Source organism: Hemitrygon akajei, chromosome 20, assembly GCF_048418815.1.
Source record: "Hemitrygon akajei chromosome 20, sHemAka1.3, whole genome shotgun sequence".
Taxonomy (NCBI): domain Eukaryota; kingdom Metazoa; phylum Chordata; class Chondrichthyes; order Myliobatiformes; family Dasyatidae; genus Hemitrygon; species Hemitrygon akajei.
In genome coordinates, this window is record NC_133143.1 from 64020082 (window position 1) to 64047961 (window position 27880).

Sequence of the window (27880 nt, forward strand, 5' to 3'; positions counted from 1 at the left end):
CCTCCTTCCCCTCCCACACTCCCTTCTTCTGGCTTCTTCCCCCTTTCTTTCCAGTCCTGATGAAGGGTCTCTGTGTGAAACATCAGATGCATTGAGTGTCTGGAGCTGCGATTGGATTCATACTGGAGCATCCGCGATGCTGAGAAAGTCGTGAATAGCACGTTCGGTGAGTTGGCCACACCGCAGGTAAAGGCTACACAGGCAGAAAGGGAAGGGGTGGCCACTAGACTGCGTAGCAGTAGGCAGGTAGTGCAGGAGTCCCCTGGGGTCATCTCCCTCCTAAACAGATATACTGTTTTGGATACTGTTGGGGGAGATGTCTCATCAGGGGAAGGCAGCAGCAGCCGAGTTCACTGCACCATAGGTGGCTTTGCGGCACAGGAGGGAAGGAAAAGGAGTGGGAGAGCTATAGTGATAGGGGATATGATTGTAAGGGGAATAGACAGGCGCTTCTGTGGCCGCAAACGAGACTCCAGGATGGTATGTTGCCTCCCTGGTGCAAGGGTCAAGGATGTCTCTGAGTGGCTGCAGGACATTCTGGAATGGGAGGGTGAACAGCCAGTGGTCGTGGTGCACATAGGTACCAACGATATAGGTAAAAAATGGGATGAGGTCCTACAAGGTGAATTTAGGGAGTTAGGAGATAAACTAAGAAGTAGGACCACAAAGGTAATAATCTCTGGATAACTACCAGTGCCACGTGCTAGTCAGAGTAGAAATAGGAGGATATTTCAGTTGAATACGTGGCTTGAAAAATGGTGCAAGGGGGGAGGGATTCAAATTTCTGGGGCATTGGAACCAGTTCTGGGGGAGGTGGGACCAGTATAAACAGGACAGTCTGCACCTGGGCTGGACTGGAACCAATGTCCTAGGGGGAGCGTTTGCTACTGCTGTTCAGGAGGCTTTAAACTAATGTGGCAGGGGGATGGGAACAAGTGCAGAGAGCCAGAGGGGTGTAAAATGAGGGTAGAAGCAAAAAGTAGTAAGGTGAAAAGTAAAAGTGGCAGGCAGGCAAATCCAAGCCAAAAAGCAAAAAGAGCCACTTTTCAACATAATTATATAAGGGCTAAGAGTGTTGTAAAAACAAGCCTGAAGGCTTTGTGTGTTAATGCGAGGAGCATTCGTAACAAGGTGGATGAATTGAATGTGCAGATAGTTATTAATAAATATGATATAGTTGGGATCACAGAGACATGGCTCCAGGCTGACCAAGGATGGGACCTCAACATCCAGGGATATTCAGTATTCAGGAGGGATAGACAGGAAAGAAAAGGAGGTGGGGTAGCATTGCTGGTTAGAGAGGAGATTAACGCAATAGAAAGGAAGGATATTAGCCTGGAGGATGTGGAATCGATATGGGTAGAACTGCATAACACTAAGGGGCAGAAAACGCTGGTGGGAGTTGTGTACAGGCCACCTAACAGTAGTAGTGAGGTTGGGGATGGCATTAAACAAGAAATTAGAAATGCGTGCAAAAAAGGAACAGTAGTTATAATGGGTGACTTCAATCTACATATAGATTGGGTGAACCAAATTGGTAAGAGTGCTGAGGAAGAGGATTTCTTGGAATGTATGTGGGATGGTTTTCTGAACCAACTAGAGAGCAGGCCATTCTAGACTGGGTATTGAGCAATGAGGAAGGGTTAGTTAGCAATCTTGTCGTGCGAGGCCCCTTGGATAAGAGTGACTATAATATGGCGGAATTCTTCATTAAGATGGAGAGTGACATAGTTAATTCAGAAACAAAGGTTCTGAACTTAAACAAGGGTAACTTTGAAGGTATGAGACGTGAATTAGCTAAGATAGACTGGCAAATGATACTTAAAGGGTTGACGGTGGATATGCAATGGCAAGCATTTAAAGATCACATGGATGAACTACAACAATTGTTCATCCCAGTTTGGCAAAAGAATAAACCAGGGAAGGTAGTGCACCCGTAGCTGACAAGGGAAATTAGGGATAGTATCAAGTCCAAAGAAGAAACATATAAATTTGCAAAAAAAAGCGGCACACCTGAGGACTGGGAGAAATTCAGAGACCAGCAGAGGAGGACAAAGGGCTTAATTAGGAAAGGGAAAAAAGATTATGAGAGAAAGCTGGCAGGGAACATAAAAACTGACTGTAAAAGCTTTTATAGATACGTGAAAAGAAAAAGATTGGTCAAGACAAATGTGGGTCCCTTACAGTCAGAAACAGGTTGTTACGTACCCCGTAACTGTGTGTCTTACCAGCAAAGATAGAAGTGTCCGTTGGAGTCTGGTACTATTTTCAAAACAGTGTTTATTAGTAAAATATACAAATAAATATCAACAATGCAAATATACAGATAATACACGTTAGCAATACTAAACCTAAAAGTGTGGGTATAATAATAATCAATAATAAACAAGCTCTATCGTTGTCTAGGGGATAAGGAATTATCATGGGAATGTATAAAGTTCAGTTCAGTTCATGTAGGCTGAGGTAGTTGTTGGTTCTTTTGTTGTAACCGTTGGAGGGGGAGAGAGAGAGAGAGAGAGAGAGAGAAAGGGTGAGCAAACAGTGACAGCTACAGTCATTCAAACCTTCCTTTACTTTCTTGATCCATTGATGTGTTGTTGTGGCCATTCAGGTATGACCCCTCTGTCCTTTAGCTAGACTGTTCTTCTATGGTGGACTCGTCACCCAGGCAAGGGTGGACACACACATAAGCCCCCACCGGCCTCGCTATAAACACTGTGAGTTAAAATTGACCGATCCTTCGTTCGGTCTCCGATGCCCCACACTTTTCTTGTGGGTTCCAACACTTAAGCAGTGCTCACTAGTGTGTCTCTTGGTGCATCTCAGGGGTGTCTCCCCAGACCTCACTTTTATCCCTACTCACGGGGTCTCAGATGTCAAGCAGTTTTGAATGGCTTAGCCCATCAAACCAGCCCACTCCGGCTGTCCACTGAGGAATTTTAATGAACAGAATAGTACCAAGTAAACAGCCCTCTCCGGAGCCGTAAGTCTTACAGGAGTCATAATATGGTCTCTCTCCCCTGGTGTTACCTCTCCATTATATGAAGCAAATGTTCCAGTCCCAGTATGTTTTGTTCCATCTCTTTCTCTCTCATTAGCAGCCTGGCAACAGTAACGGTTTGTAATTCTCCCAGGGGAGGGGATCATGGGCAACACTGTACCCTTCTGCCCATCAGAGTTGTTCATCCTTCGTAACAAGGTGAATTGATCATAGGGAACAAAGACATGGCAGACCAATTGAATAACTACTTTGGTTCTGTCTTAACTAAGGAGGACATAAATAATCTTCCGGAAATAGTAAAGGACTGAGGGTCTAGCGAGATGGAGGAACTGAGGGAAATACATGTTAGTAGGGAAGTGGTGTTAGGTAAATTGAAGGGTTTAAAGGCAGATAAATCCCCAGGGCCAGATGGTCTGCATCCCAGAGTGCTTAAGGAAGTAGCCCAAGAAATAGTGGATGCATTAGTGATAGTTTTTCAAAACTCCTTAGATTCTGGATTAGTTCCTGAGGATTGGAGGGTGGCTAATGTAACCCCACTTTTTAAAAAAGGAGGGAGAGAGAAACCGGGGAATTATAGACCGGTTAGTCTGACATCGGTGGTGGGGAAAATGCTAGAGACCGTTATCAAAGATGTGATAACAGCACATTTGGAAAGAGGTGAAATCATCGGACAAAGTCAGCATGGATTTGTGAAAGGAAAATCATGTCTGATGAATCTTATAGAATTTTTTGAAGATGTAACTAGTAGAGTGGATAGGGGAGAGCCAGTGGATGTGGTATATTTAGATTTTCAAAAGGCTTTTGACAAGGTCCCATACAGGAGATTAGTGTGCAAACTTAAAGCACATGGTATTGGGGGTATGGTATTGATGTGGATAGAGAATTGGTTGACAGACAGGAAGCAAAGAGTGGGAGTAAACGGGACCTTTTCAGAATGGCAGGCAGTGACTAGTGGGGTACCGCAAGGCTCAGTGTTGGGACCCCAGTTGTTTACAATATATATTAATGATTTAGACGAGGGAATTAAATGCAGCATCTCCAAGTTTGCGGATGACACGAAGCTGGGCGGCGGTGTTAGCTGTGAGGAGGATGCTGAGAGGGTGCAGGGTGCCTTGGATAGGTTAGGTGAGTGGGCAAATTCATGGCAGATGCAATTTAATGTGGATAAATGTGAGGTTATCCACTTTGGTTGCAAGAACAGGAAAACAGATTATTATCTGGATGGTGGCCGATTAGGAAAAGGGGAGGTGCAACGAGACCTGGGTGTCATTGTACACCAGTCATTGAAGGTGAGCATGCAGGTACAGCAGGCGGTGAAAAAGGCAAATGGTATGTTGGCATTCATAGCAAAAGGATTTGAGTACAGGAGCAGGGAGGTTCTACTGCAGTTGTACAAGGCCTTGGTGAGACTGCACCTAGAGTATTGTGTGCAGTTTTGGTCCCCTAATCTGAGGAAAGACATTCTTGCCATAGAAGGAGTACAGAGAAGGTTCACCAGATTGATTCCTGGGTTGGCAGGACTTTCATATGAAGAAAGACTGGATCGAATAGGCTTATACTCACTGAAATTTAGAAGATTGAGGGGGGATCTTATTGAAACGTATAAAATTCTAAAGGGATTGGACAGGCTAGATGCAGGAAGATTGTTTCCGATGTTGGGGAAGTCCAGAACGAGGGGTTACAGTTTAAGGATAAAGGGGATGCCTTTTAGGACCGAGATGAGGAAAAACTTCTTCACACAGAGAGTGGTGAATCTGTGGAATTCTCTGCCACAGGAAACAGTTGAGGCCAGTTCATTGGCTATATTTAAGAGGAAGTTAGATATGGCCCTTGTGGCTAAAGGGATCAGGGGTATGGAGAGAAAGCAGGTACAGGGTTTTGAGTTGGATGATCAGCCATGATAATTCTGAATGGCGGTGCAGGCTCGAAGGGCCGAATGGCCTACTCCTGCACCTATTTTTCTATGTTTCTATGTTTCCAAATCTTTATTCCGCTCCCTAGATGCAGCCTGACCTACTGACTTCCTCCAGCATTTTGTATGTATTACTCTGGAGTTCCAGCTTCTGCGGAATCTCTTGCATTTACAAAAGTAACAGATACCACAAAACTGCACTACATTAGCTGTAATAAGTCCAAAGAGTCCACAGTCATGATTAACTTGTAGTTTGGAGACTGGCTTCGCGTCGCTTTCCCCTAATCTCCAATGACCAATTAACCTGGCCTCAGCTGACATCCAATCACTAAGCCTTTGTCACAGTAAGAAAAAATAATTATAGCAGCCGCAGAAATTTGAAGGCAAATATCCCCATAGGATCTGAGAAGAAAATGTGAGAATAGGGGGCACAGAAATAATGTGATCTGAACAAAAAAAGGAGAAAGCAAATATACAGAATTGAATACTGTGCACAGAAAGAAAAAAGTATTTCAGCGGTGTGCAGAATGAATAGGAGTCATCTAGAGATATGAAATAATAAAATGTTATTACATAATATTATTTAAGAATGTATAAATATACAGATGTATGAGGAATGTTTGATGGCCCTGGGCCTGTACTCACTGGAGTTTAGAAGACTGATGGGGGATTTCATTGAAACCTATCAAATATTGAAGGCCTCGACAGAGTGGATGTGGAGAGGATGTTTTCTATAGTGGGGAAATCTAGGATCAGAGAGCACAACATCGGAATGGAGGATGTCCCTGTAGAACAGAGATGAGGAGGAACAGAGGGTGGTGAATCTGTGGAGCTGTGGAGACCAAGTCATTGGATATATTTTAAGCAGCGGTTGATAGGTTCTTAGTTAGTCAGGGTGTCAATAGCTACGGGAAGAAGGTAAGAGAATGGGGTTGAGAGAGATAATAATTCAGCCACGATGGAACAATGGAGCAGATTCAGTGGTCGAAATGGCTTAATTCTGCTCCTATGCCTTATGGTCTTAAAAGCAAGCGCAAGGAGATAATTACACCAAGAGAAACGAGAAAATATCTCTGGTACATAATAGACCAGACAAGCAAATCACTGCAAGTTACTGAGTGTCATAACGATGCAATGAAAATGGTAAAATTTAACCTGGAGTGCACTTGGCATGTATTGTTGCAGTTGTTTCTTGCTGCCCATTGGCTTTCACTGATATAAAAATGTTAATCAATTTAAATATCTTAGATTAGAATTGCACTCCGGTGATTCACACTTTCCACAGAGCTACATTTATCAAAAAAATTTAAACTAGTGCTGAGAAAACCTTTTCATTGTCATCAAATTGGGCAGTTCAGATATTTAATTACATGATACGCTGAGCTTTTGCTATTAAGTGCCATCAGTAACATTATGGCAATTAAATACTTCTGCTGTCGACTTCTTAATAGTGACATTTTGGATTAAAACTCCATCCCCATTCTGTAAAATAGGGGGGTAGTTATTTTATGTACACTGTTTTGGACATTGCGCATCTATAGAGCTTGAAAATAAATTGCCTGCAATTAGCTTTGATTGACCTGTCAATGCTAATCTTTTTCACGTAATCTATGGCTTTCAAAAATTCAGAATCTGTGGCATAGGTGCAAATTATATTTATGAAGTAACAGAATTTAAAAATAATAGCCAATATTTGAAGTGAGTTGTGATGGCTCATGTTGTCATGTTTCCTTTTTTGTCACTGATAAGAACACACATAAAACACAGAACAGTCTTAGGCTCTTTATCCCAGTGTTGTGGCGACCTTTAAACCCACAGCAAGATCAATCTAACCCTTCCCTACTATATAGCCCTCCATTTTTCTTTCAGCCATGTGCCAGTCTAAGAGTCTCCCAAATGTCTCTCATGTATCTGCCTCTGCCACCACCCCTGGCAACACGCCCACATCCAACACTCTGTGAGCAATATACAGTGTTCATGTCTAGGCTTACCCTAATGTGAGTACTGGTGAAGACAAATTTGACCATAAAATAAACACATTCAATTCTCCAATCAAAATTAAATCAAGTTATTCTAGTAATACTTAAACCTATTTTTGGTGAAATTAAGTTCCGTGATGGCACCTAGAGCACTCAGCTAACACTGCAGTTAGCTAACAGGACTACGCAGTCAACTGTAGAATTGTAACCACAAAAGATTCTGCAGATGCTGGAAATCCAGAACAAACAAACACAAAGTGCTGGAGGAACTCAGCAGGTCAGGCAGCATCTATGGAGGGAATAAACAGTCGATGCTTCAGGCTGAGACACTCCTTTAGAACTCAAGATTTATCCTGCAGGTCACGATTGTTTTGAAAGTGATGCTTTAGTTATTAGCATATGTTATTAGTTAACACCAGCTTGATTTCTGGTTCAAGTATTTACTGGTTGCCTCATGGCCTGCTATGGAAACACCAATTGCCCTGGAACGGAAAATCTTACAAAAGGTAGTGGATACGGCCCAGTCCGTCTCAGTCCTCCCCACCATTGAGCACATCTACATAGAACGCTGTCACAGGAAAGCAGCATCCATCATCAAGGACTCCCACTACCCAGGGGATGTTCTTGTCTTGCTGCTGCCATCAGAAAGAAGTTACAAGAGCTCTGGAATTGCTCCCCCCCCCCCCCCCCCACCACTAGGTTCAGGAACATTTATTACCCCTCAACCACCAGGCTCTTGAACTAGTGGGGATAACCTCACTCAACTGTACTCACCCCATCACTGAACTGTTCCTGCAACATATGACTTAATTTTCAAGGACTCTTCATCTCATGTTATCTATATTTATTGCTTATTTATTTATTATTATCATTATTATTTGCATTTGCGGAACTTGTTGTCTTTTGCACATTGTTGTGAGTGGTTTTTCATTGGTTCTATTGCATTTCTTTGTATTTACTGTGAATGCCCACAAGAAAATGAATATGGTTACATATACGTACCTTGATAATAAATTTCCTTTGAACATATTAATTGAAGGCATTAATTTGCTCTGCTATGAAATGCATTTAGAATTCTGTGTCCCTGGTTCGCTAAGTAATAATTGAATGTATATTTCAGGTTGTACAATAATTTTTAGTGAAACTAGTAAGATTTATTGAATCAGATGCAGAGGGACTGCATAGTTAAAGTGCTGTCAGCGTTGGGTTTTTATTTGGTTAAAGTGCAAGGCCAGCTGACAAATCTGAATTGCTGTTGGAGGTTTGGACCAGGGTCATTAGAATGGAAATTAAATCTTGCAGCTTAAGATGCAATTTACAAGAGGTGTCCATTAATGTGTGATTTGGTGGTAAAATTGTAAAGCATATTAATTATGTCCAAGCATCTCATTTCTCAAGAAACTGCAAGCAGTAGAAGTCCTCTCTTTAGAATCCGGCAAAGATTAATAGGGCTTTTAATTGGGATAAGCTATTTCATGAAAACATTGATGTGACTAGAATATAAAGGTTATTCATATCAGATATTATGTAAAGTGGAGCATTTTATCAGCATCCATTTTGTACTAAATTTGGATGGAGAATTTTCTTCTCCCCTCCCCCATCTCTTTTTCATGCCTATCCTGGCTCCCCTCTTACCCTTTCTCATCTACTCATCACCTCCCTCCAATGCCCCTTTACCTTCCATGGTCCTATTAGATACCTTCTTGTTTACCTCTTTCCCCATCATCTCCCAGCTTCTTACTTCATTCACCCTTCTCCACCTTACCCTTCACATGGTCTCACCTATCACCTTCCAGGTTATACTGCTTCCCCTCCACCCACCTTCTTATTCTAGGTGGTTCTCCCTTCCTTTCCAGTCCTGATGAAGGGTCTCTGCCTGAAACATCGACTGTTTATTCCCCTCCATAAATGCTGTCTGACCTGCTGAGTTCCTCCAGCTTTTGTGTGTGTGTGTGTTGCTCTAGATTTTCAGTATCTGCAGAATCTCTTGAGCTTTTACACAAAGTTCAGCTGGTGTCTGCAACGACCTGAAGAGAAGTTCGTGGAAGTAGGAACCACCTACACAAGTACCGGTACTTAAATTAGCAGGGCATAGCAGGATGTGAAATTTAATGCAGGCAAGTGGAATGAGTGTAGATACGTTTGATAGTGGGCTAGGTACATGGGCTAAAGTCCTGATGAAGGGTCTCAGCCCGAAAGGTTGACTATTTATTCTCTTCCATAGATGCTGCCTGACTTGCTGAGTTCCTCCAGCATTTTGTGTGTGTTGCTCTGGATTTTCAGCATCTGCAAAATTTATTTTGTTTATGGACTAAAGGTTCTGCTTCTGTGCAGTATTAGACCATAATAGGCATCCGTCAGTCTCATGAGACCATGGATTTGCGCCTTGGAAGGTTTTTCCAGGGCGCAGGCCTGGGCAGGGTTGTATGGGAGACCGGCAGTTGCCCAAGCTGCAGGCCTTCCCCTCTCCACGCCACCGATGTTGTCCAAGGGAAGGTCACTAGGACCCATGCAGCTTGGCACCGGTGACGTCGCAGAGCAATGTGTGGTTAAGTGCCTTGCTCCAGGACACAAACACGCTGCCTCAGCTGAGGCTCGAACCAGTGACCTTCAGGTTACTAGTCTGAAGTAACCTGACTAGGCCACGCGCCAACACATTAGACCATAAGACCAAAAGATATAGGAACATAATTAGGCCATTTGGCTCATCGCATCTGCTCCATCATTTCATCATGGCTGATTCAATTTTCCTCTTGGCCCCAATCTCCTGCCTTATCCACATATCCCTTCATGCCCTGACCAATCAAGAATCTATCAACTTCTGCCTTAAATATACCCCTGTACATCAAGTTTTGGCCTCCACAACTGCCCGTGGTAACGAATTCCACAGATTCACTACTCTCTGGCTAAAGAAATTCCTACTCATCCCCATTCTAAAAGGACGCCCCTCTATTCTGAAGCTGTGTCCTCTGGTCATAGACTCTCCCACCATAAGAAACATCCTCTCCACATCCACTCTATCAAGGCTTTTCACCATTCAATAGGTTTTAATGAGGTCACCCCTCATTCTTATGAATTCTAATGAATACAGGCCCAGGGCCATCAAATGCTCTTCATATGACAGGCTGTTCAATCCTGGAATCATTTTCATGAGCCTCCTTTGAATCCTCTCCAATTTCAGCACATCCTTTCTAAGATAGGAGGCCTAAAACTGCTCACAGTACTCCAAGTGAAGCCTCACCAGTGCTTTATAAAGTCTCATTATTACGTCCTTGCTTTTATAATCTAGTCCTCTTGAAATGAAAGACGTCATTGCATTTGCCTTCTGCTCCACAGACTCAATCTACAAATTAACCTTTATGGAATCCTGCACAAGGACTCCTAAGTCCCCTTGCACTTCAGTTTTTTGTATTTTCTCTCCATTTAGAAAACAGTCAATCCTTTCATTTCTTCTACCAAAATGCCTGACTATACTTCCTGACACTCTATTCCTTTCTGCCACTTTTTTGTCCATTCTCTTAATCTAGCTCCTTCTGTAGCCTCTTTACTTCCTCAAAACTACCTGCTCCTCCAGCTACCTTCATATCATCTGCAAACTTTGCAACAAAGACATTAATTCCATCATCCAAATCATTGACATATTATGTAAAAAGAATAAGTCCCAACACAGACCCCTGTGGGACACCACTAGTCACTGGCAGCCAATCAGAAATGGCTTACTTTATTCCCACTCTTTGCCTACTGCCAATCAGCCACTGCTTTATCCCTGCTAGAATCTTTCCTGTAATACTTTGAGCCCGTAGCTTGCTAAGCAGCTTCGTGTAGCACCTTGTCAGTGGTATTCTGAAAATTCAAGCACACATCAACCAATTCTCCTTTGTCTATCCTGCTTGTTATTTCTTCAAAGGATTCCAACTGATTTGTCAGGCAAGGTTTTCCCTTGATGAAACAATGCTGACTACAGCCTAATTATAGACTACTGGCCTTTAATTTCCTTTCTTCTGTCTCTCGCCCTTCCTGAAGAGTGGATTTACATTTGTAAATCAAAAGTATTACTCGATCAGTGCACTGAGTTGTGTCTTTGAAGTTCATTGAGGTTGAAGCCAATGGAAGAAATTGGTTGGTAGAGTATCTCCTCACCTCTTTCGCTTTGTCCCCTCATCCACTCTCCTCTCCTATCAGATTCCTCCTTCTTCAGCCCTTTATCATCCCCCCTCCCCCACCCACCCACCTTCCCTCTTACCTGGTCTCACCTGCCACCTGCCAGCTTGTACTCCTTCCCAACCACATTATTTTGTCCTCTCCCCCTTCCTTATCAGTCCTGATGAAGTTGGCTGGACCCAAAACATTGACTGTTTATTCCCTTCTCTTGGTGCTGCCTGCGTTTGCTGAGTTCCTCCAGCATCTCGTGTGTGTAGCCCAGGATTTCCAAATTCTGCAGAATCTCTTGTGTCGATGAATTTCTAGTTTTCTGTTTTTTTGTCAGTAATCAGATGCTGAATGAATTGGGTTATGCGCTGTTGAAAATTAATTCTTAGTGCTGGGGATTAATTTACAATACTAATATACATTGATGAATAGTGACTTTGATTCAAATAGACATGTCCTGATTTTGTATGGCTAACTAGTCTGTATTTACTTTAATAAATGATTTCACACTCTTCAGTACATTTGAATCGGGAACTGGGTAGTGAAATGTCATCTTACACAGCTTATGAAGAAGCAAGTGCCTTGCAGAGCCATAATTCCACTCTCACATTTCACACCTTATATGAATCTGTCTCTCAGTTTGCTGAACAGAGTCCAACCATGCAATGTTCAAATGCCAACAGGAAAAAACACTCTAACGAAATGCTAACAGGTGATAGGACAAATCTGCTTTGATAATTCATCACTGTAGGCAAATAAGCCATAAACATATCATAAGCTGGATATTATCCAATCATAGAAGATGTGTCATTTTAAAATGTGACATATTTACTCCTTGAGGTGAAGCACAAGTTCAACTGCTGTTGTGTGCCTAGCACGATTAGTTGTCCTTGGTAATCACTGTTCCATTTTCCTGACGTTACTGTGAATCACAGATACAGCCTGTACTTTGGTGTTGTTTGTTCTGTTCTGCAATTAAATTTCTGGTTTTGTTATCAATCAGTAGTTCTTGCAATACAGAGAGTTCCATCTTGGAACAAAGCAATAAAATGAGAAGCAGCTGATCCCAACTGGCAGCAAGGAGTATTAAAAGCACCATAGGCTGCTTATCGATTTCTCCTTCCAGTGAACATATCCTCCCCTCCACACCCATTCCCCACTTCTTCACACCCGCCTATTACTTCCCCCAGGTTCCCCTCACCCTCCTCCTTCCCAACTATGGTCCACTCTCCTCTCCTATCCGATTCCTCTTTCTCCAACCCTTGACCATAAGACACAGGAGCAGAATTAGGCCATTCAGCCCCTTGAGTCTGTTCCGCCATTCAATCATGGCAACCCCATTCTCCTGCCTTTTCCCTGTAAATTTTGACACCTTTACTATTCAAGAGCTAAACAGCCTATTCAGTCTATACATGAATTAGAGCTTTCCTCTCCTGCTGCTTGCTGAGGAGGAAAGCTTCTTTACTGCTAACTGCAGTCCACACTGCCAAGTTTTCAAAAATTTCATGCCTCTTGACTCGTGTGTGGTAACTTAGACCACGGGATTCCGCTGTTCCTCCACGATTCCAAGAATCTCAGGCATTAACCTTTCACCCTGCCTTCCAAGTGGATCTCATCATACTTTACCAGATTGTGAACTTCATTTACCGCTTCTCTGCCCATCTCTGCATCCAGTCGATGTCCCATTGTAACTTATGACAACCATGACCAACAACACCACGAAGCTCCTCTGCCATCTTACTAACTCACCCTTCCACTTTCTCATGATGCAGAGCAGGGGCCTCAACAAATCCCTGCAAAAGCCCACTAGTCACAAACCCCAAGCAGAATATGTGCCAACTTCCACCACCTTCTGCCCTCTGTGGACAAGCTATTTCTGAATCCACAGTGCCAAGTTTTGGTGAATCTCATGCCTCACGCCTTTCTGAGTGACCCTGACGTACAGAATCTTACCAGGTGCCTTGCCAGCATCCGTGTACACCACGTGTATAGCGGGACACTGAGCAACACGAGCGATGGCTCTCTGACCCTGAGGGAAATGGAGAAGCACAGGAGAACTAGAAAGGGATTTTTCTTTCTAAGAACCTGCTTTAGTTTTGTCTGGCATTGCCCTCCCCCCGAACTGGCTTCCTTTTGCCACGTGGCAGGCATTGTTAGAATCCGCCGCAAAACTTCATATTATATTACACACCAACCTTCAATTTTCTATCAACACACACAAAATGCTGATGGAACGCAGTAGGCCAGGCAGCATCTATAGGGAGAAGTACAGTCGACATTTCAGGCCGAGACCCCTCGTCAGGACTAAATGCTGAGTTCCACCAGCATTTTGTGTGTGTTGCTTGAATTTCCAGCATCTGCAGATTTCCTCGTGTTTGCATTTTTCTATCGTCCTTTTTGTCATTTAATGTGACTATGTGGTAAACTGGAGGAGCAGATTTGTGGTTGACACCAAGATTCAGGTGGTCGTTGACCATGAGGAGGTCTATTCAAGCTTGCAGAGGAATCTGGGCCAGCTGAAAAATAGCAGATGGATGAAGACAAGTGTGAGGATTTGCACTTTGGGAAGACGAACCAGGGAGCCTTTGGAAGAGGCCGTCTGCTGGGTGGGTAGTGTCCGCAGTGATTTTTTTCCTCCTCACTTCTTCATCCTAGGCACGTCCAAGACCTGCAGTAATGTTAGACTGCGAACAATGACCTTTTCTGCTTCCCTGACAATTCGCTGTAGTTTCCATGCATTGTAAGAGGTGAACGTAAAATCAGATAGTCATAAGCTATAAAACCTCAGGAGGTATCCTGAAGCAAATTTTAATTCTCCACATTTCCATTCACCTGACTTTCTATCTAACGGTTCCAATTATTTAGCAAAACCATGGTAAAAGTAGGATATTTTTGAAAGACAAAAAGTAGAAGTGAACAGCAGATATCACTTTAAGTAGCCATGTGCGCCTTGTGTCTTCCTCCTGTTTACAGAACTTGGGTGGGTGGGGGGAACAGCGATCACTGGGAGAGGCCGGTAAAACAATAACTACACTTCACCAGCTGCAGGCGTTTGCAGTTTATTAACTGCATTCTGATCCACAAACACTTCCTCGTACACTCTCTCAAAGCTACAGAGCCTGCATTTGTGATGAGTTCTTCACATTGTAATTAATTAAAATAAGATTTTGTGGATTCTGTTAGTGGCTAATTAAAATAAAACGAGGCCTATGTATTTCAGCAAATGAATGAACAGTCACGATTGACTCATACGTTATTAAATAGGTCTTTGTACAGTCAATTTTTATCCTTTTGTTTAAAGTAAACCTAGATTTCATCTCACTGACTGCATGATTCTGTACAAATCAGTTGCCCATTTACTGATACAATAGAATGTATTACAAAAGAGAAAGAACACAGACACCTCACATGTTGGTAAAATCTGTAGTCGCGCGTCTCTCTACAGCTTAATGTGAGACGTGGTTGAGTTCACTTGCTACTATATTTTGCTAAAATTTCTCCCAGCACATAATTTGTTTTGATTTATGGAAAAGGCGAGTTAATTCCACATTAAAAGGAAGCTCTTTGTGCAATACTCTGAGTACATTTTGTTTTAGTTATTTTTTTTCTGTATCATATATCTGGTTGGATTGAACAGCCTCACATCATATCTATAATACAATTGAATCTAAGCTTGCATTAGTAAACCATATACTCAGTGACTACTTTATTAAGTACACCTGCTGGTAAATGCAAATATCTGATCAATAAAAGCATGCAGACGGGTCGAGAGGTTCCGTTGTTGTTCAGAGCAAACATCAGAATATGGAAGAAATATGATAAGTGACTTTGAACATGGTACCAGGCGTGATAGGGGTATCTGAGAAATTGCAGTACCCCTGGGATTATCACACACAATAGTCTCTAGAGTTCATAGGGACTGGCGAGAAAGATTAAAAAAAAGTCCAGTGAGCAGCTGTTCTGTGGATAAAAGTACCTTGCTAATGAGAGAGGTCAGAGGAGAATGGTCAGACTGGTTCAAGTTGACAGGAAGGTGAAAATAACTCGGATAACCACATGTTACGACAGTAGTGTGCAGAAGAGCATCTCGAAACGCACAACACATCAAACTTTGAAGTGGACGGGCTACAGCAGCAGAAACCCACATACACTTAGTGGCCACTTTATTAGGTACAGGAAAGAACATTACAGCACAAATATCAACAAATGAAATCTGAGTGGACAGATTATGTATTCATGCTCAGGTGGTTAGCATGGGGAGTGGTCTACATGACAGTATTCTTACTGTCATGGAAAGGTAGGATGTTGTCCTGAGAGTGCAAGGAAAGATCTGAGAAAATAGGATAGAGGGAGGGATTTGATTAAAGAATAATCTGAAGACAAGCAAAGGGATCTGTTTTGTGTGTGGGGGGTGTGGAGGAATGGTGTACTGGCCAATGAACTAAGTATGGAGGTCAGTGTATTGAAAGATCTAAGTTTATGCTGGATTGGAAATTCATGGAGGTAATGGGTATACAAAAGCTTTTGATAAGACTGACATTTTTGGAGTTATATAGTGAAGGTCAGAGGGTTAATGTAAAGATAGCAATGAATGAGATTGGTGGGAAGAATCAAGAAGAGTGAAGATAAATAAGGATTAAGACTAGTTCTATTTGTCACACGTACAGTGCCTTTTAAAAGTATTCAGTCCCCGGCCCTTTGTTCACAGAAATGAATATTACAACCAGGGACTTAGATCAATTTAACTGAGAATTTTTATTTGTAAATCACATGCTCGTCTTTTCACAGTAGAGCCCAAAAAACAAGGAAAATTGTAAAGCGTGAAATACTAAGCAGAGGTTGACAGATTCTTGATTGGTCGGGGCATGAAGGGATATGGGGAGAAGGCAGGAGGTTGGGGCTGAGAGGGAAATGGATCAGCTAAGATGAAGTGGTGGAACAGACTTGATGGGCCAAATGGTCTAACTCTGCTCCTATATCTTATGGTCTTATAATTGTCGTGATTGCACACTACTGTAAGTGCAGTACATTCTTATGTGGATATCTTTTGTATTGCTCCGAATTGTAAAAAATTCCTTATCAATAAAGGTAGAGGAAATTATCCATTCATACCCTGAGATTTTGATCTAATTATCGCAATACCAAACCAGAATTTCATGCCTCACAAGTGTGACAAACCAAATAATACTTGTTTGGCAAGTAACTTCAGGTCACAAAATAAAAATTTTTCGATGTTTTAAAAAATGTTGTTCCAAGTGCAAATGCATAATTGTACAATCATGAACACCTTGGGCAGGAAAGGAAGTAGCTAAGTATGTCTGGTCTAAAGATGGCTTCCTCATTAGTATAAGAGCACCGCACAATTGTTGTTGGCCATGTTGGACCTTACTTAGAAGAACATACTTGGGAACTAAAGTATATACTTAGTGGCCACTGTATTAGGTACACCTGTTCGTTAATGCAATTATCTAATCAGTCAATCATGTGGCAGCAACTCAATGCATAAAAGCATGCAGACAAAGTCAAGAGATTCAATTGTTATTCAAACCAAACATCAGAATGTAGAAGAAATGTGACTTTGACCGTGGAATGATTGTTGGTGACAGACAGGGTAGTTTGAGTATCTCAGAAATTGCTGATCTGGGATTTTCACGCACACAACAGCCTCTGCAGTTTATAGAGAATGGTGTGAAGAACAAAAATAAATATACATCCAATGAATGGAAATTCTGTGAGCGAAAATGCCTTGTTAAACAGAGAGGTCAAAGGAGAATGGCCAGACTGGTTCTAGCTGACCGGAAGGTGGGGTTGAGTGGGTTTCGGGATCAGTCATGATAGAATAGTACAGCAGATTTGATGGGCTGAATGGCCTAATTCTGCTCCTATATCTTATGGTCTTATGGACAATAATTCAAATAACCACACATTACAACAGTGTTATGCAGAAGAGCATCTCAGAATGCCCAACACTTCTCACAACATTTGAAGTTCCTTCAAGGGCTACAGCAGCAGATGATCACAAACATACACTTCCTATACCTAAAAAAAATGGCCACTAAGTGTAATTTAATACCGTTTCAAGCGTCAAGAAAAGCTGCTCCACCCACCCTGTAGTGAATAATGTCTTTGACAAATATTTGCTTTGCAGTCTCAGTCACGGGTGGAAGTAGATTAAAATAATTGGATGTTAAGTATGAAATCTTATCCTTTAAGTATCCTGACATAACAACTACAAAATCTTTGGGCTGCACAAGAGCATAGCAGTTAGTGAAACACTATAGCACCTGCGATCAGAAAACTGGGTTCAATTCCTGTCAATGTCTGTAAGGAGTTTGTATATTTTCCCCATGACAGCAGGAGTTCCTCCAGTTGCTCTGATTTTCACCCGCATTCCAATAGACTATAAGATATAGGAACAGAATTGGGCCATTTGGTCTATTGAGTCTGTTCCACCATTTCAACATGGCTGATCCATTTTTCCCCTCAGCCAAAATTTTCTGCATTTCTCCTGTATCCCTTCATGCCCTGACCAATCAAGAATCTATCAACCTCTGCCTTTCTCTTCTTCTTGCCCCTTCTCTTCTTCTCACCTGCCTTAGTGCCTCTCCTCCTTCCCTTTCTCCCATGGACCACTCTCCTCGCCTATAAAATTCATTATTCTTTAGGCCTTTACCTCTTCCACCTTTCACCTCCCAGCTTGCTACTTTATCCCACCTCTCTCAACCACCCACCTTCCCCCTCACCTCGTTTCACCTAATACCTGCCATCTTGTATTCCTTCCTCTCCCCCACCATAGAACAGTACAGCACACAGCCACTTGGAGTATTGTGAGCAGTTTTGGGCCCTTTATCTAAGAAATGATGTGGTGACATTGCAGAGGGTCCAGAGGAAGTTCATGAGAATGAAATGGTTAATGTATTATGAGCATTTGATGGCTCTGGGCTTGTACTTGCTGGAGTTTAGAAGAATGAGGGGGATATCATTGAAACCTATCAAATATTGAAAAGCCTGGGAAGTTTTCTAGAGTAGTGGAGTCTAGGATTGAGGGCACAGCCTCGCAACGTCCCTTTCGAACAGAGATGACGGGAAGTTTCTTTAGCCAGAGGAATTCATTGCCACAGATGACGGGAAGTTTCTTTAGCCAGAGGAATTCATTGCCACAGATGGTTGTGTAATGGAGATCATTGAGTATATTTATAAAGTAGGTTAGTAGGTTCGTGATGAGTTAGCGTGTCCAAGATTATGGGGAAAAGGCAATAGAATGGAACTGAGAGGGAAAATAGATCAGCCATGATGAAATGATGGGGCAGACTTGATGGGCCAAATGGCTTAATTCTGTTCTGAAATTTTATGGTCTTATTCTAACTTACTGTAATTTTTTATGTATTGCATTGTACTGCTGCCACAAAGCAACAAATTTCAAAACTTATTTCATTGTTAATAGACCTGATTCAGAAATCTCTATTTCTGTTGGATTTATTCTGTCACAATTATTTGACCTTGTTGCAATTGCAGTTATGTGGTTTCATCAAACCAGGTAATAAATAGTGTTTAGTTCCCACAATTGAAATGTTTTCCCTAATTTGGTTGTCGGCAACAATACAAACATAAAACTCATGTTTCTAGCAAAACTTAATTAAGTGTAATAAATAAAAGCTAGAAGCCATGGGTGAATGAAAAGCTATTCTTGTTGAGAATGATTAAGCAGTAATCTTCCATTGCCCTGGAACACATGAGGCTCTGGAACTTTTTATTTTACTTTGGCTCAATGCCAAGACATAGGAGACAAGTGTATGAACAAATATTTAGGTGAATTCAACAAAATTTCATACAAATTATTATTATTCCTTCAGATTTTTTAAAAAAAGGAAACTGATATGTAAAGGAATGACATTGTAAACAAAAAGTGTCAGTAGAAACATAGAAAACCTACAGCACAAAACAGTCCCTTCGGCCCACAATTCTGTGCAGAACTTGTCCTTACTTTAGAAATTACCTAAGGTTACCTATAGCCCTCTATTTTTCTAAGCTTCACGTACCTATCCAGGAGTCTCTTAAAAGACCCTATCATATCCGCCTCCACATCTGTTGCCGGCAGCCCATTCCACGCACTCACCACTCTCTGCGCAAAAAAAACTTACCCCTGACATCTCCTCTGTACATACTTCAAAGCACCTTAAAACTGTGCTCTCTAGTGTAGAAACTATTCTGTAAAACTTTGCTTTTCCTCATTTACGCACTAAGTATGCATTCTAAATTCCAAACTAAAACATGACAAAGCCAAATCAAATGTTACAAGTTGCTTTTCTTCCACTGCTGAGCAGCGATGCAGAAGGAAGTTCTGTTGCCTCACTGTTCCAGAGACCCAGGTTAGACTCTACAACTCATGTTCTCAGTATTATTTGTTATTGTTATTATTATTTATTTTGCACAGTTTGTTCTTTTTGCACATTGCTTTTCAGTCTTGCAGTTTCTCATCAATTTTTTTTGTATTTCTTTGTTCTACTGTGAATGCCCGCTAGAAAATGAATCCCAAATGGCAACATACAAACTTTGAAAATAAATTTTCTTTGAACTCTGAAGTTTAAATTTTGAGTACATCTTATCTGAATTAAGTTGTACAAGGAAATGTATGTTATTGAATGCTTCAGCACCATGGAATACAGTGGATTCTGGTTAATTGTGTCACATCAGAAACTTATAAATTTTTTGAAACTTTACTCATGAACTGATTCCACAACTTACACTTTCAAGAATTTTCCAACTCATGTTCTCAGTATTATTTGTGTCTTTTTCTCATTGACTGTTGGTAATTTTTCATTGATGCACTTGTATTTTTTTTTTACTCTACTGTGAATGCCCGCACAAAAATAAATCTCAAGATAGTATATGGCGACACATACGTACTTTGATAACACATTTACTTTGAACTTTGGTTGGTAACTGTGTACATAATCCCTATGATCACGTAGTTTCCCCATGTGCTTCAGATTCGCCCCATATGCTGATGACATACTGATCGATAGATAATTGTCTGATGTAACATCCACCTGATGTAGTTGGACAGAAAGAAAACTAGGGAATAGATGACAGGGAATATATATATATGGTTGCAGGAAAGTTAAATGGATGAAAGAGACAGTATGTTGTTAAGGACAAGATCCTTTAAGAGTGTAGATGAGCAGAGGGAACTTGGGGTTTAAGGTCTTAGTAGCTACACAGATCGATAGGGTGGTTAAGAAGGCATATGGCATGCTTGCCTTTGTTAGTAAAGGCACTGAGTTCAAAAATCAGGAAGTTATGATACAGCTTTAGTTGGGCTGCATACAGTTCTGGTCACCCCTTTATAGGAAGGATGTAAAGGCTTTAGAGAGAGTGCAGGAGGTTTACCAGGAATTCCCCTGGATTAGAGGGATGAGCTCTAATGAGAGATTGAACAAGCTTGGTCTGTTTCTTTGGAGGAGCGGAGGCAGATAGAGACCTGATAGAGATTTATAGGATTATGAGAGGCTTAGATAGAATAGACAGTATTTTTCTCCCAGGTTTGAAATGTCTAATGCCAGAGTACATACACTTAAGTTGAGAGGACATAAGTTCAAAGGAGATGTGAAGGTCAACTTTTTCTACACAGAGAGCTGTGGGTGCTTGGAATGTGTTGCCTTTGGCGGTGGTAGAGACAGAAACTTTCGAGACTATTAAGAGATATTTAGATCGGCACATGAATGTGAGGAAAATGGAAGGATATGGTCATTGTGTAGGCAGAGGGAGTAGTATAGTTGGCCATTTGACTAATTGGTTCAGCTCAACATTGTGGGCCAAAGGTCTTGTTCCTGTGCTGTACCGTTCTATATTCTATCAATGGGATACATGGGATTCTTCTGAGAGCTTGCCTAGAATCAACAGTCTGAATGAGTAAGGTTACAGGATGTAATCTGGGATATATAAAAACATGAATATTTTTCTTAGTCCAGTTCCTTCATTGCTTATACTTAACCATTTCCATTAGTTTAAACATCAGAAGGAAGTTTGCCAACTGTTCATATTGGAAGTAAATTTGTATTATTGAAGTGCAAACAAGGACCTTCAAACACTCTATCATACCGATATCACAGCTAAGTGATTTGACTTTGACTGTGTAGGTAAAATGCAACAAAATACCTTGGGGTGGCACAATAGTGTAGTGGTTAGCATAACGCTATTACAGTACCTGTACCAGCAACCTGGGTTCAATTCCTGGTGCTGACTAGAAGGAGTTTGTACATTCCCACGTGCCAGCATGGATTTTCAATGGCACATTTCCTCCCACATACCAAAGGTGTGCTGGTTATGCATGTCATTGAGTGGCTCGGGCTCATTAGGGCCTGTTACTGTGCTGTATCTCTAAATTAAATAAATAAATAAATGCATGGCCAGGGCACTGCGGTAGCATCACAGCTGAGGGATGTGACTGTGTAAGTAAAAATATTGTGGGACAGCATGGTAGCGTAGCAGGTAGCATGATACTCTTTCAATGCCAGCAATCTGGGTTCAGTTCCCACCGCTCTCTGTAAGAAGTGTGTACTTTCTCTCCATGACTATGTGGGTTTCCTCCCTCATTCCAAAGACGTAGGGATTCATAGTTAGTTGGTCACATGGATGTAATTGGGTGGTATGGGCCCGGAAGAGCATGTTACCTAGCTGTATCTCTCAATAAGATTAGTAAATCAATATGGTGCTGATTTTCAGAATCTGTCAAAAAAAACTTGTTTTTACTGAATCATAAAATCAGAGAATTTTGCTGTTTGGAAACTGAATAGTTCTTTGTTTTGCTAAAGAAAACACTCCGAGATGTTTATTTTTGTTGAAAGAACACACTCTGAGTGTTTATTTTTTCCCATATAATTGAGCTTTGGACAACGCAGCGAAGTCTGATGCCTGGCAAGTTCACGCTATCAGCACAACCCAAGGAAGTCCCATGGAAAGTAGTGTGACAAGGTGCATATGGTCCAAATGAACAGTAGATCCCCCGTGTTGCCTTTGTGATCATGACCTTCAGCAAACGGAGATAAAACACATGTCCTCACTTCACAGTGCAGGAGGGATAAAAACATGACATATCTGTAAGCAGGCAGCTTCTTGAGTCCAGATGAAAGGCATCAATCTGGGAATTTCCCTCCTCAGATGCTGCCTGACCCACAGAGTTTTCTAACTTTTTTTGGTGTGCATTCCAGCATCTGCAGTCTCGTCGTTCCGCCTCTCGTATTTCGTGTGTGGTTGATTTTGCTGGTTGTGCCATTGTGTTGGTGTCCATTGTATTCACCAATGACAGGAAGCTTGAGCAGGAAGGTTTTTAATGGGGAAAATCCATTGCACTGGGGCAGTTCCACTCTCTCGACCTCAGAAAATAACATAACAGTTCACTTTCATAATCGAGATCGGGTTTACCATCACTGACAGACAACACGTCATGAAATATGTTTTGTGGCAGCAGTACAGTGCACAACATAAAACATTACAATAATGAGTAGTTAGAAAGATAGGCAAGTGAGGGATTAAATTTGCTTAAAATGAGGTAATATAATTCTCTGAGAATCATATCTATATCAAGCTTTATTTTGGGATTGTGCCTAGATTATACTTTGGTGTGAACTAATGGTTTGGTAGCTATTGATGCATTTATCAGTTCTGGTATTCTGATCACCTTTAGGCTTAAGAATCTGATGTTCGTGCAGTTTTAGTGTTTCATGTTCAATAATCCTCAAAATCCATCCACGGACAACTTAAGATTGAAGGAAATCATAGTTTGGATTGAGGGATTTTCAACTGGAGGATGTAAAATAAAATCTGATTCAGAACCTGATTTTATTTTCATGTTTATCACAGCATCAGTACCAATCTTATCAATACATTTAAATTACTATGTTCTGATTATTAGAAAAGGCAATTAGACAAGTCATATGCATAGAAATATAGAAAATAGGTGCAGGAGTAGGCCATTCGGCCCTTCGAGATTTGCCAGTCTATCTTAGCTAATTCAGGTCTCATACCTTCAAAGTTACCCTTCTTTAAGTTCAGAACCTTTGTTTCTGAATTAACTATGTCACTCTCCATCTTAATGAAAAATTCCACCATATTATACTCTTACCCAAGGGGCCTCGCATGACAAGATTGCTAACTAACTCTTCCTCATTGCTCAATACCCAATCTAGAATGGCCTGCTCTCCAGTTGATTCCTCGACATGTTGGTTCAGAAAACCATCCCGCATACATTCCAAGAAATCCTCTTCCTCAGCACCCTTACCAATTTTGTTCACCCAATCTATATGTAGATTGAAGTCACCCATTATAACTACTGTTCCTTTATTGCACGCATTTCTAATTTCCTGTTTAATGCTATCCCCAACCTCACTACTACTGTTAGGTGCCTGTACACAACTCCCACCAGCGTTTTCTGCCCCTTAGTGTTATGCAGCTCTACCCATATCGATTCCACATCCTCCAGGCTAATGTCCTTCCTTTCTATTGCATTAATCTCCTCTCTAACCAGCAATGCTACCCCACCTCCTTTTCTTTCCTGTCTATCCCTCCTGAATATTGAATATCCCTGGATGTTGAGCTCCCATCCTTGGTCACCCTGGAGCCATGTCTCTGTGATTCCAACTATATCATATTCATTAAAAACTATCTGCACATTCAATTCATAGGAAATGTTATATTTACCCTTCTTACATCCATTATTATTCTGACTATTTAGACTTGGAGAAAATACCACAGTACTACTGTGCTTAGTACTTTTGACATCATGTCTTTGATTTTGTACAACATCTCTATTAATGTAAATTTTAGTGAATTAAAGATTAGTTTTATTTGTCACATTTGCATCGAGACATACAATGAAATGCATCATTCGCATCAACGACCAACGCAGTCCAAGTACGTGCGTGGAGGGCAGCCTACAAGTGTGGCCAGGCTTCTGATACCAACATAGCATGTCCACAAGTTACTACCCCTAACTCATACATCTTTGGAATGTGGGAGGAAACCAGAGCATCTGGCAGAAATCCATGCAGGGAGGACATATAACTCCTTACAGACAGCAGCGGGAATTGAACCCTGATTGCTTGTGCTGTAAAGCGTTAGGCTAACTGGTACACTACTGTGGCAGCTCATTATCTTATTAAATTTTAATGATTTAATAACTCCTGGCATTAACATGTAAAACTGCACATTTAAAAATGGGCTTTAAAGGGATTGAAAGCCCTATTAATCCTCTAATTTCATGTTTTATAAGTGAGTAATTTCCCAAGGATATCAAAAAGGATTTGCATATAGCAAGATTAGCTTGAGTGCATCTTTTTCTTTGGATACACTTTAATCCCATGCATTGTTTCGAACTCCTGGCTCTGATTTGCTGTGTAATTGGGTGCAGTGTTTGACCAGTTCTGTCTGAGTGGGTTTCTTTAATGTGGTACCATGCAGAACAGATCAGCTCTTTGAAATCTGCAGTGGTCTTAGGGTGCAGAGGTACCACCCCCTGCCTAAAGTTTCTTCAGCGTCTGTCTGCAAACCGTTGCCAAGGTTTTGCAGGGTTCATGAATGTGAGCTTTTGTCTGCAGCACACGTCTGTCTCGAGTGCTCACACAGACCTTAGAGCAAAGGCTCTTTCAGATGCACAAGTCCCCTCCATCACACAAGACAGCCCATTCAAGTCACATGCCTGAGGTCTCGGCAGAATGGAGTACAGCTGCTGCCACTTTGGTTACTAACATTAGCAGCTGCTGAGCAAACTTGAGAAACTCCACTGCACAGAGGACAGGGAACGTTGCTCAGACCCTGATGCCATGCTGTCTCAGAAACTCTGGTTGGGGAGTGAACTGACACATCCCTCTGTTATGCACAAAATTAAAAAGGATACAAAACATCAAGAGATGGTGGCTGTGAGCTTGGGGATGAAAATGGGTAGAAGGAGTACAGTGTTATGGCAACCTCTGAAACTTTTTGCATATTCACAGATCACCTCGCTTGTCAGAAGGGCAGCCTTGAAGCAAAATGAGAACAACTTCAACTATGAGAAAGCTCACAATTTTAAGGTAAGGCTGTTTTTCTTTATATAGATTTGTTGTTTTAAAAACGTTCTGTCCAATGACACTAGGCATTTGTAATTAGCAAGTCCACGATGCATGACTATTGCTCTTAATATACGTTCTGATCAGAAGTTGTTCAAATTTGCTTTCCCCACCACTGCAGTTTTTCATTTCTATAAACGAAGACCACAAATGTATCAAGAAGCAACACATATTGGAATTTTAAGCATGTTTATGCTTCTTTATCATGCTTGAAACTTTACATATCCTTCTTCATATCAGAATTGGGGTTCAGTTTTCATGTTTGCTTTCCTGAAAAATTTGGTCTTTAATAGTATATAATTAAAAATGATTTGAAAATATAACTTTATATGGTTGAGAATGTTTCTGCAGCAAAAGTCTTGAATTGTATTTACTTAAAATGGTTTGAAAGTAAAACTTTATGTGATTGAGAATGTTTCTCTCGCGAAGGAGTAAAGCAACTGTAGATATGCTTGCATATGCTGTCAGTCTGCACAAGCACAACAGCTGCCTTCTCTTACTCCTCACTTCTATAGATAATGGAATTTCTCACAGTTTTGAAAATGGAAATTCACTTTGCAAAGAACTTCAAGATTGTTTGATGTCATTTCCAGTACACAAACGTAAAGGAGAACGAAATAATTGTTACTCAGAACGACACAACACACTGAAAGCACAGTGAGATAAAGAATATGTTGATTTTTTACAAAAAAAACATAATAAATGTAAATACACAAGATAGCTTAGATACATAAGGTGATGTTCGGTATGGAATTAGCTGACAGGACATGATTAAATAGTGGTTTTGGGGGTGGTGGAGGTGTTGATCACTTACTGCTTGGAGAAAGTAACTCTTTTTGAGTCTGGTGGCCCCGGCGTGGATGCTACAAAGCCTCTTTCCTGCTGGAAGTGGGGCAAACAGTCCATGAGCAGGGTGGGTGGGATCCTTTATGATATTGCTGGCCTTTGATGTAAGTCAAAGTCCTGGATGGTGGGTAGGCTACAAGCTATTCAGGCTGCAATATACTTTTGCCGCACGTTGCTGCTCATTTGGTAGTTTAAAGTATCAAGCTGTTTACTGCTGGAAAAATTATGTTGCAGCTAATCACATTTCTGTTTGGCGGTTCACAGTTACACATTCTCGAAAGTACAATGAGCAATGAAACATGTTTAAGTTTGAAATGTTCTTATATCTGAAAGTTGTTTTACTTAGAGACATAGTGCAGAACAGGCCCACTCAAGCCCAATGAGCCTCACCACCCAGCAACCCAAGTATTAACCCTAGCCTAATCATGGGACAATTTACAATGACCAATTAACTTACTAACCAGTACGTCTTTGGAATGTGGGAGGAAACCGGAACACCTGGAGGAAACCCATACGGTCACAGAGAGAACATACAAATGCCTTTCAGATGGTGCCAGCCAGGGTTAAATAGGTGGGTTTCTGCGCAGTGCAGCTCATAGTGCCAGATGGGGCTGTTCCACACTGTATCGCTAAGTAAACAAGTAAATAAAATTGCATTTAGTATGGCCATTAGTCTGGCGGAGTGGAGATGCATCTCTATCAAAGAAGGTGTAAGGCGCTCCTTCCCTCCACTAGCCTGTAGGTCATCTTTGGGCACAGTGTAGTACCTGCTTAGCCCCCCAATCAGGGTCACGTGAAGTCAGGGCAGCAGCTGGTTCATATCACAAGTCCTGGTTACGCGACCACTGATGCCAGGCAGTCAATCTCTGAAGAGTATTGATTATGGCTGAGGTCTCCCGTCTTGTAAAGATACTGCCCAGAAGAAGGCAATGGCAAGCCACTTCTGTAGAAAAGTTTGTCAAGAACAATCCATGGTCATGGAAAGACTGTGACTGCCCTCGTCATATGACACAGCACATAATGATGATGATGGGTACTGCAATGAGAAGAGCTAGTATTGTGATTGACAAGAGTATAAACAAAAGCCTTTGGTAGATTCTTTCAAAAGAATTATAATGAATCCAGTACAATTACACCCATTTTATGTGAAATCATAATGCATATGTAAAATCTAGTTTTTTTTTGCTCAGATTACACACTGTACACCACCAAAACTAGAATTTTTATCACCATACATCTTGGTAATGAACCAAAATATTTCACTTTTGTTGTGCTGTTTGTAAAGTGTAGAAATATTGTGCCTTGGTCAATTTTTTAAAATGTCAAAGTGGCAATAGTTATGTTGAAAGCAGAGGTTGATAGTTTCTTTATTAGTAAGGGTGTCAAAGGGGAAGGCAGGAGAATGGGGTTGGGAGGGAAAATAAATCAGCCATGATGGAATGATGGAGCAGACTCGATGGGCCAAGTAGCCTATTTCTGCTCCTTATATTTTATGGTTTTATTATAACGGGTAGTATATTTTTATGTACTGCTTTATACTGCTGCCGCAAAGCAACACGTTTCACGTGTCAGTGAAAAATAAACAGGATTCAGAAATCTCAATTCATGTTGGTTTAGTCTGTGAAACTTTATTGACCTTATGCAATTGCAGTTATGTGGCTTCATCAAACCAGGTAATAAATGGTGTTTGGTTTCCAGAATTAAAATACTTTCCCTTCTTTGGTTGCCAGTAACAATCCAGACCTAGAACTCATATTTCTAGTAAAATGTAATTAAGTGCATTAACTAAGAGCTGGAAGCCATGGATGAATGAAAAGCTATTCTTGTTGAGGATGATAAAGCAATAATCTTAAATTACAGTAATTATCTCAGAGAAGGATAATAAATC

The 27880-nt window shown here is 41.2% G+C and overlaps 1 protein-coding gene across 4 annotated transcripts in view; it reads left to right on the top strand.

Annotated features, from left to right (window-relative positions):
- The window catches only part of chn2 (chimerin 2), a 251596-nt gene that overhangs the window by 174400 nt on the left and 49316 nt on the right, over positions 1–27880 (top strand). For all 4 annotated transcript variants that reach the window (XM_073024500.1, XM_073024502.1, XM_073024499.1 and 1 more), the window contains one exon: positions 25033–25110. In XM_073024500.1, coding sequence (XP_072880601.1) covers positions 25033–25110 — 78 coding nt within the window. The remainder of the gene's footprint in view (positions 1–25032; positions 25111–27880) is intronic.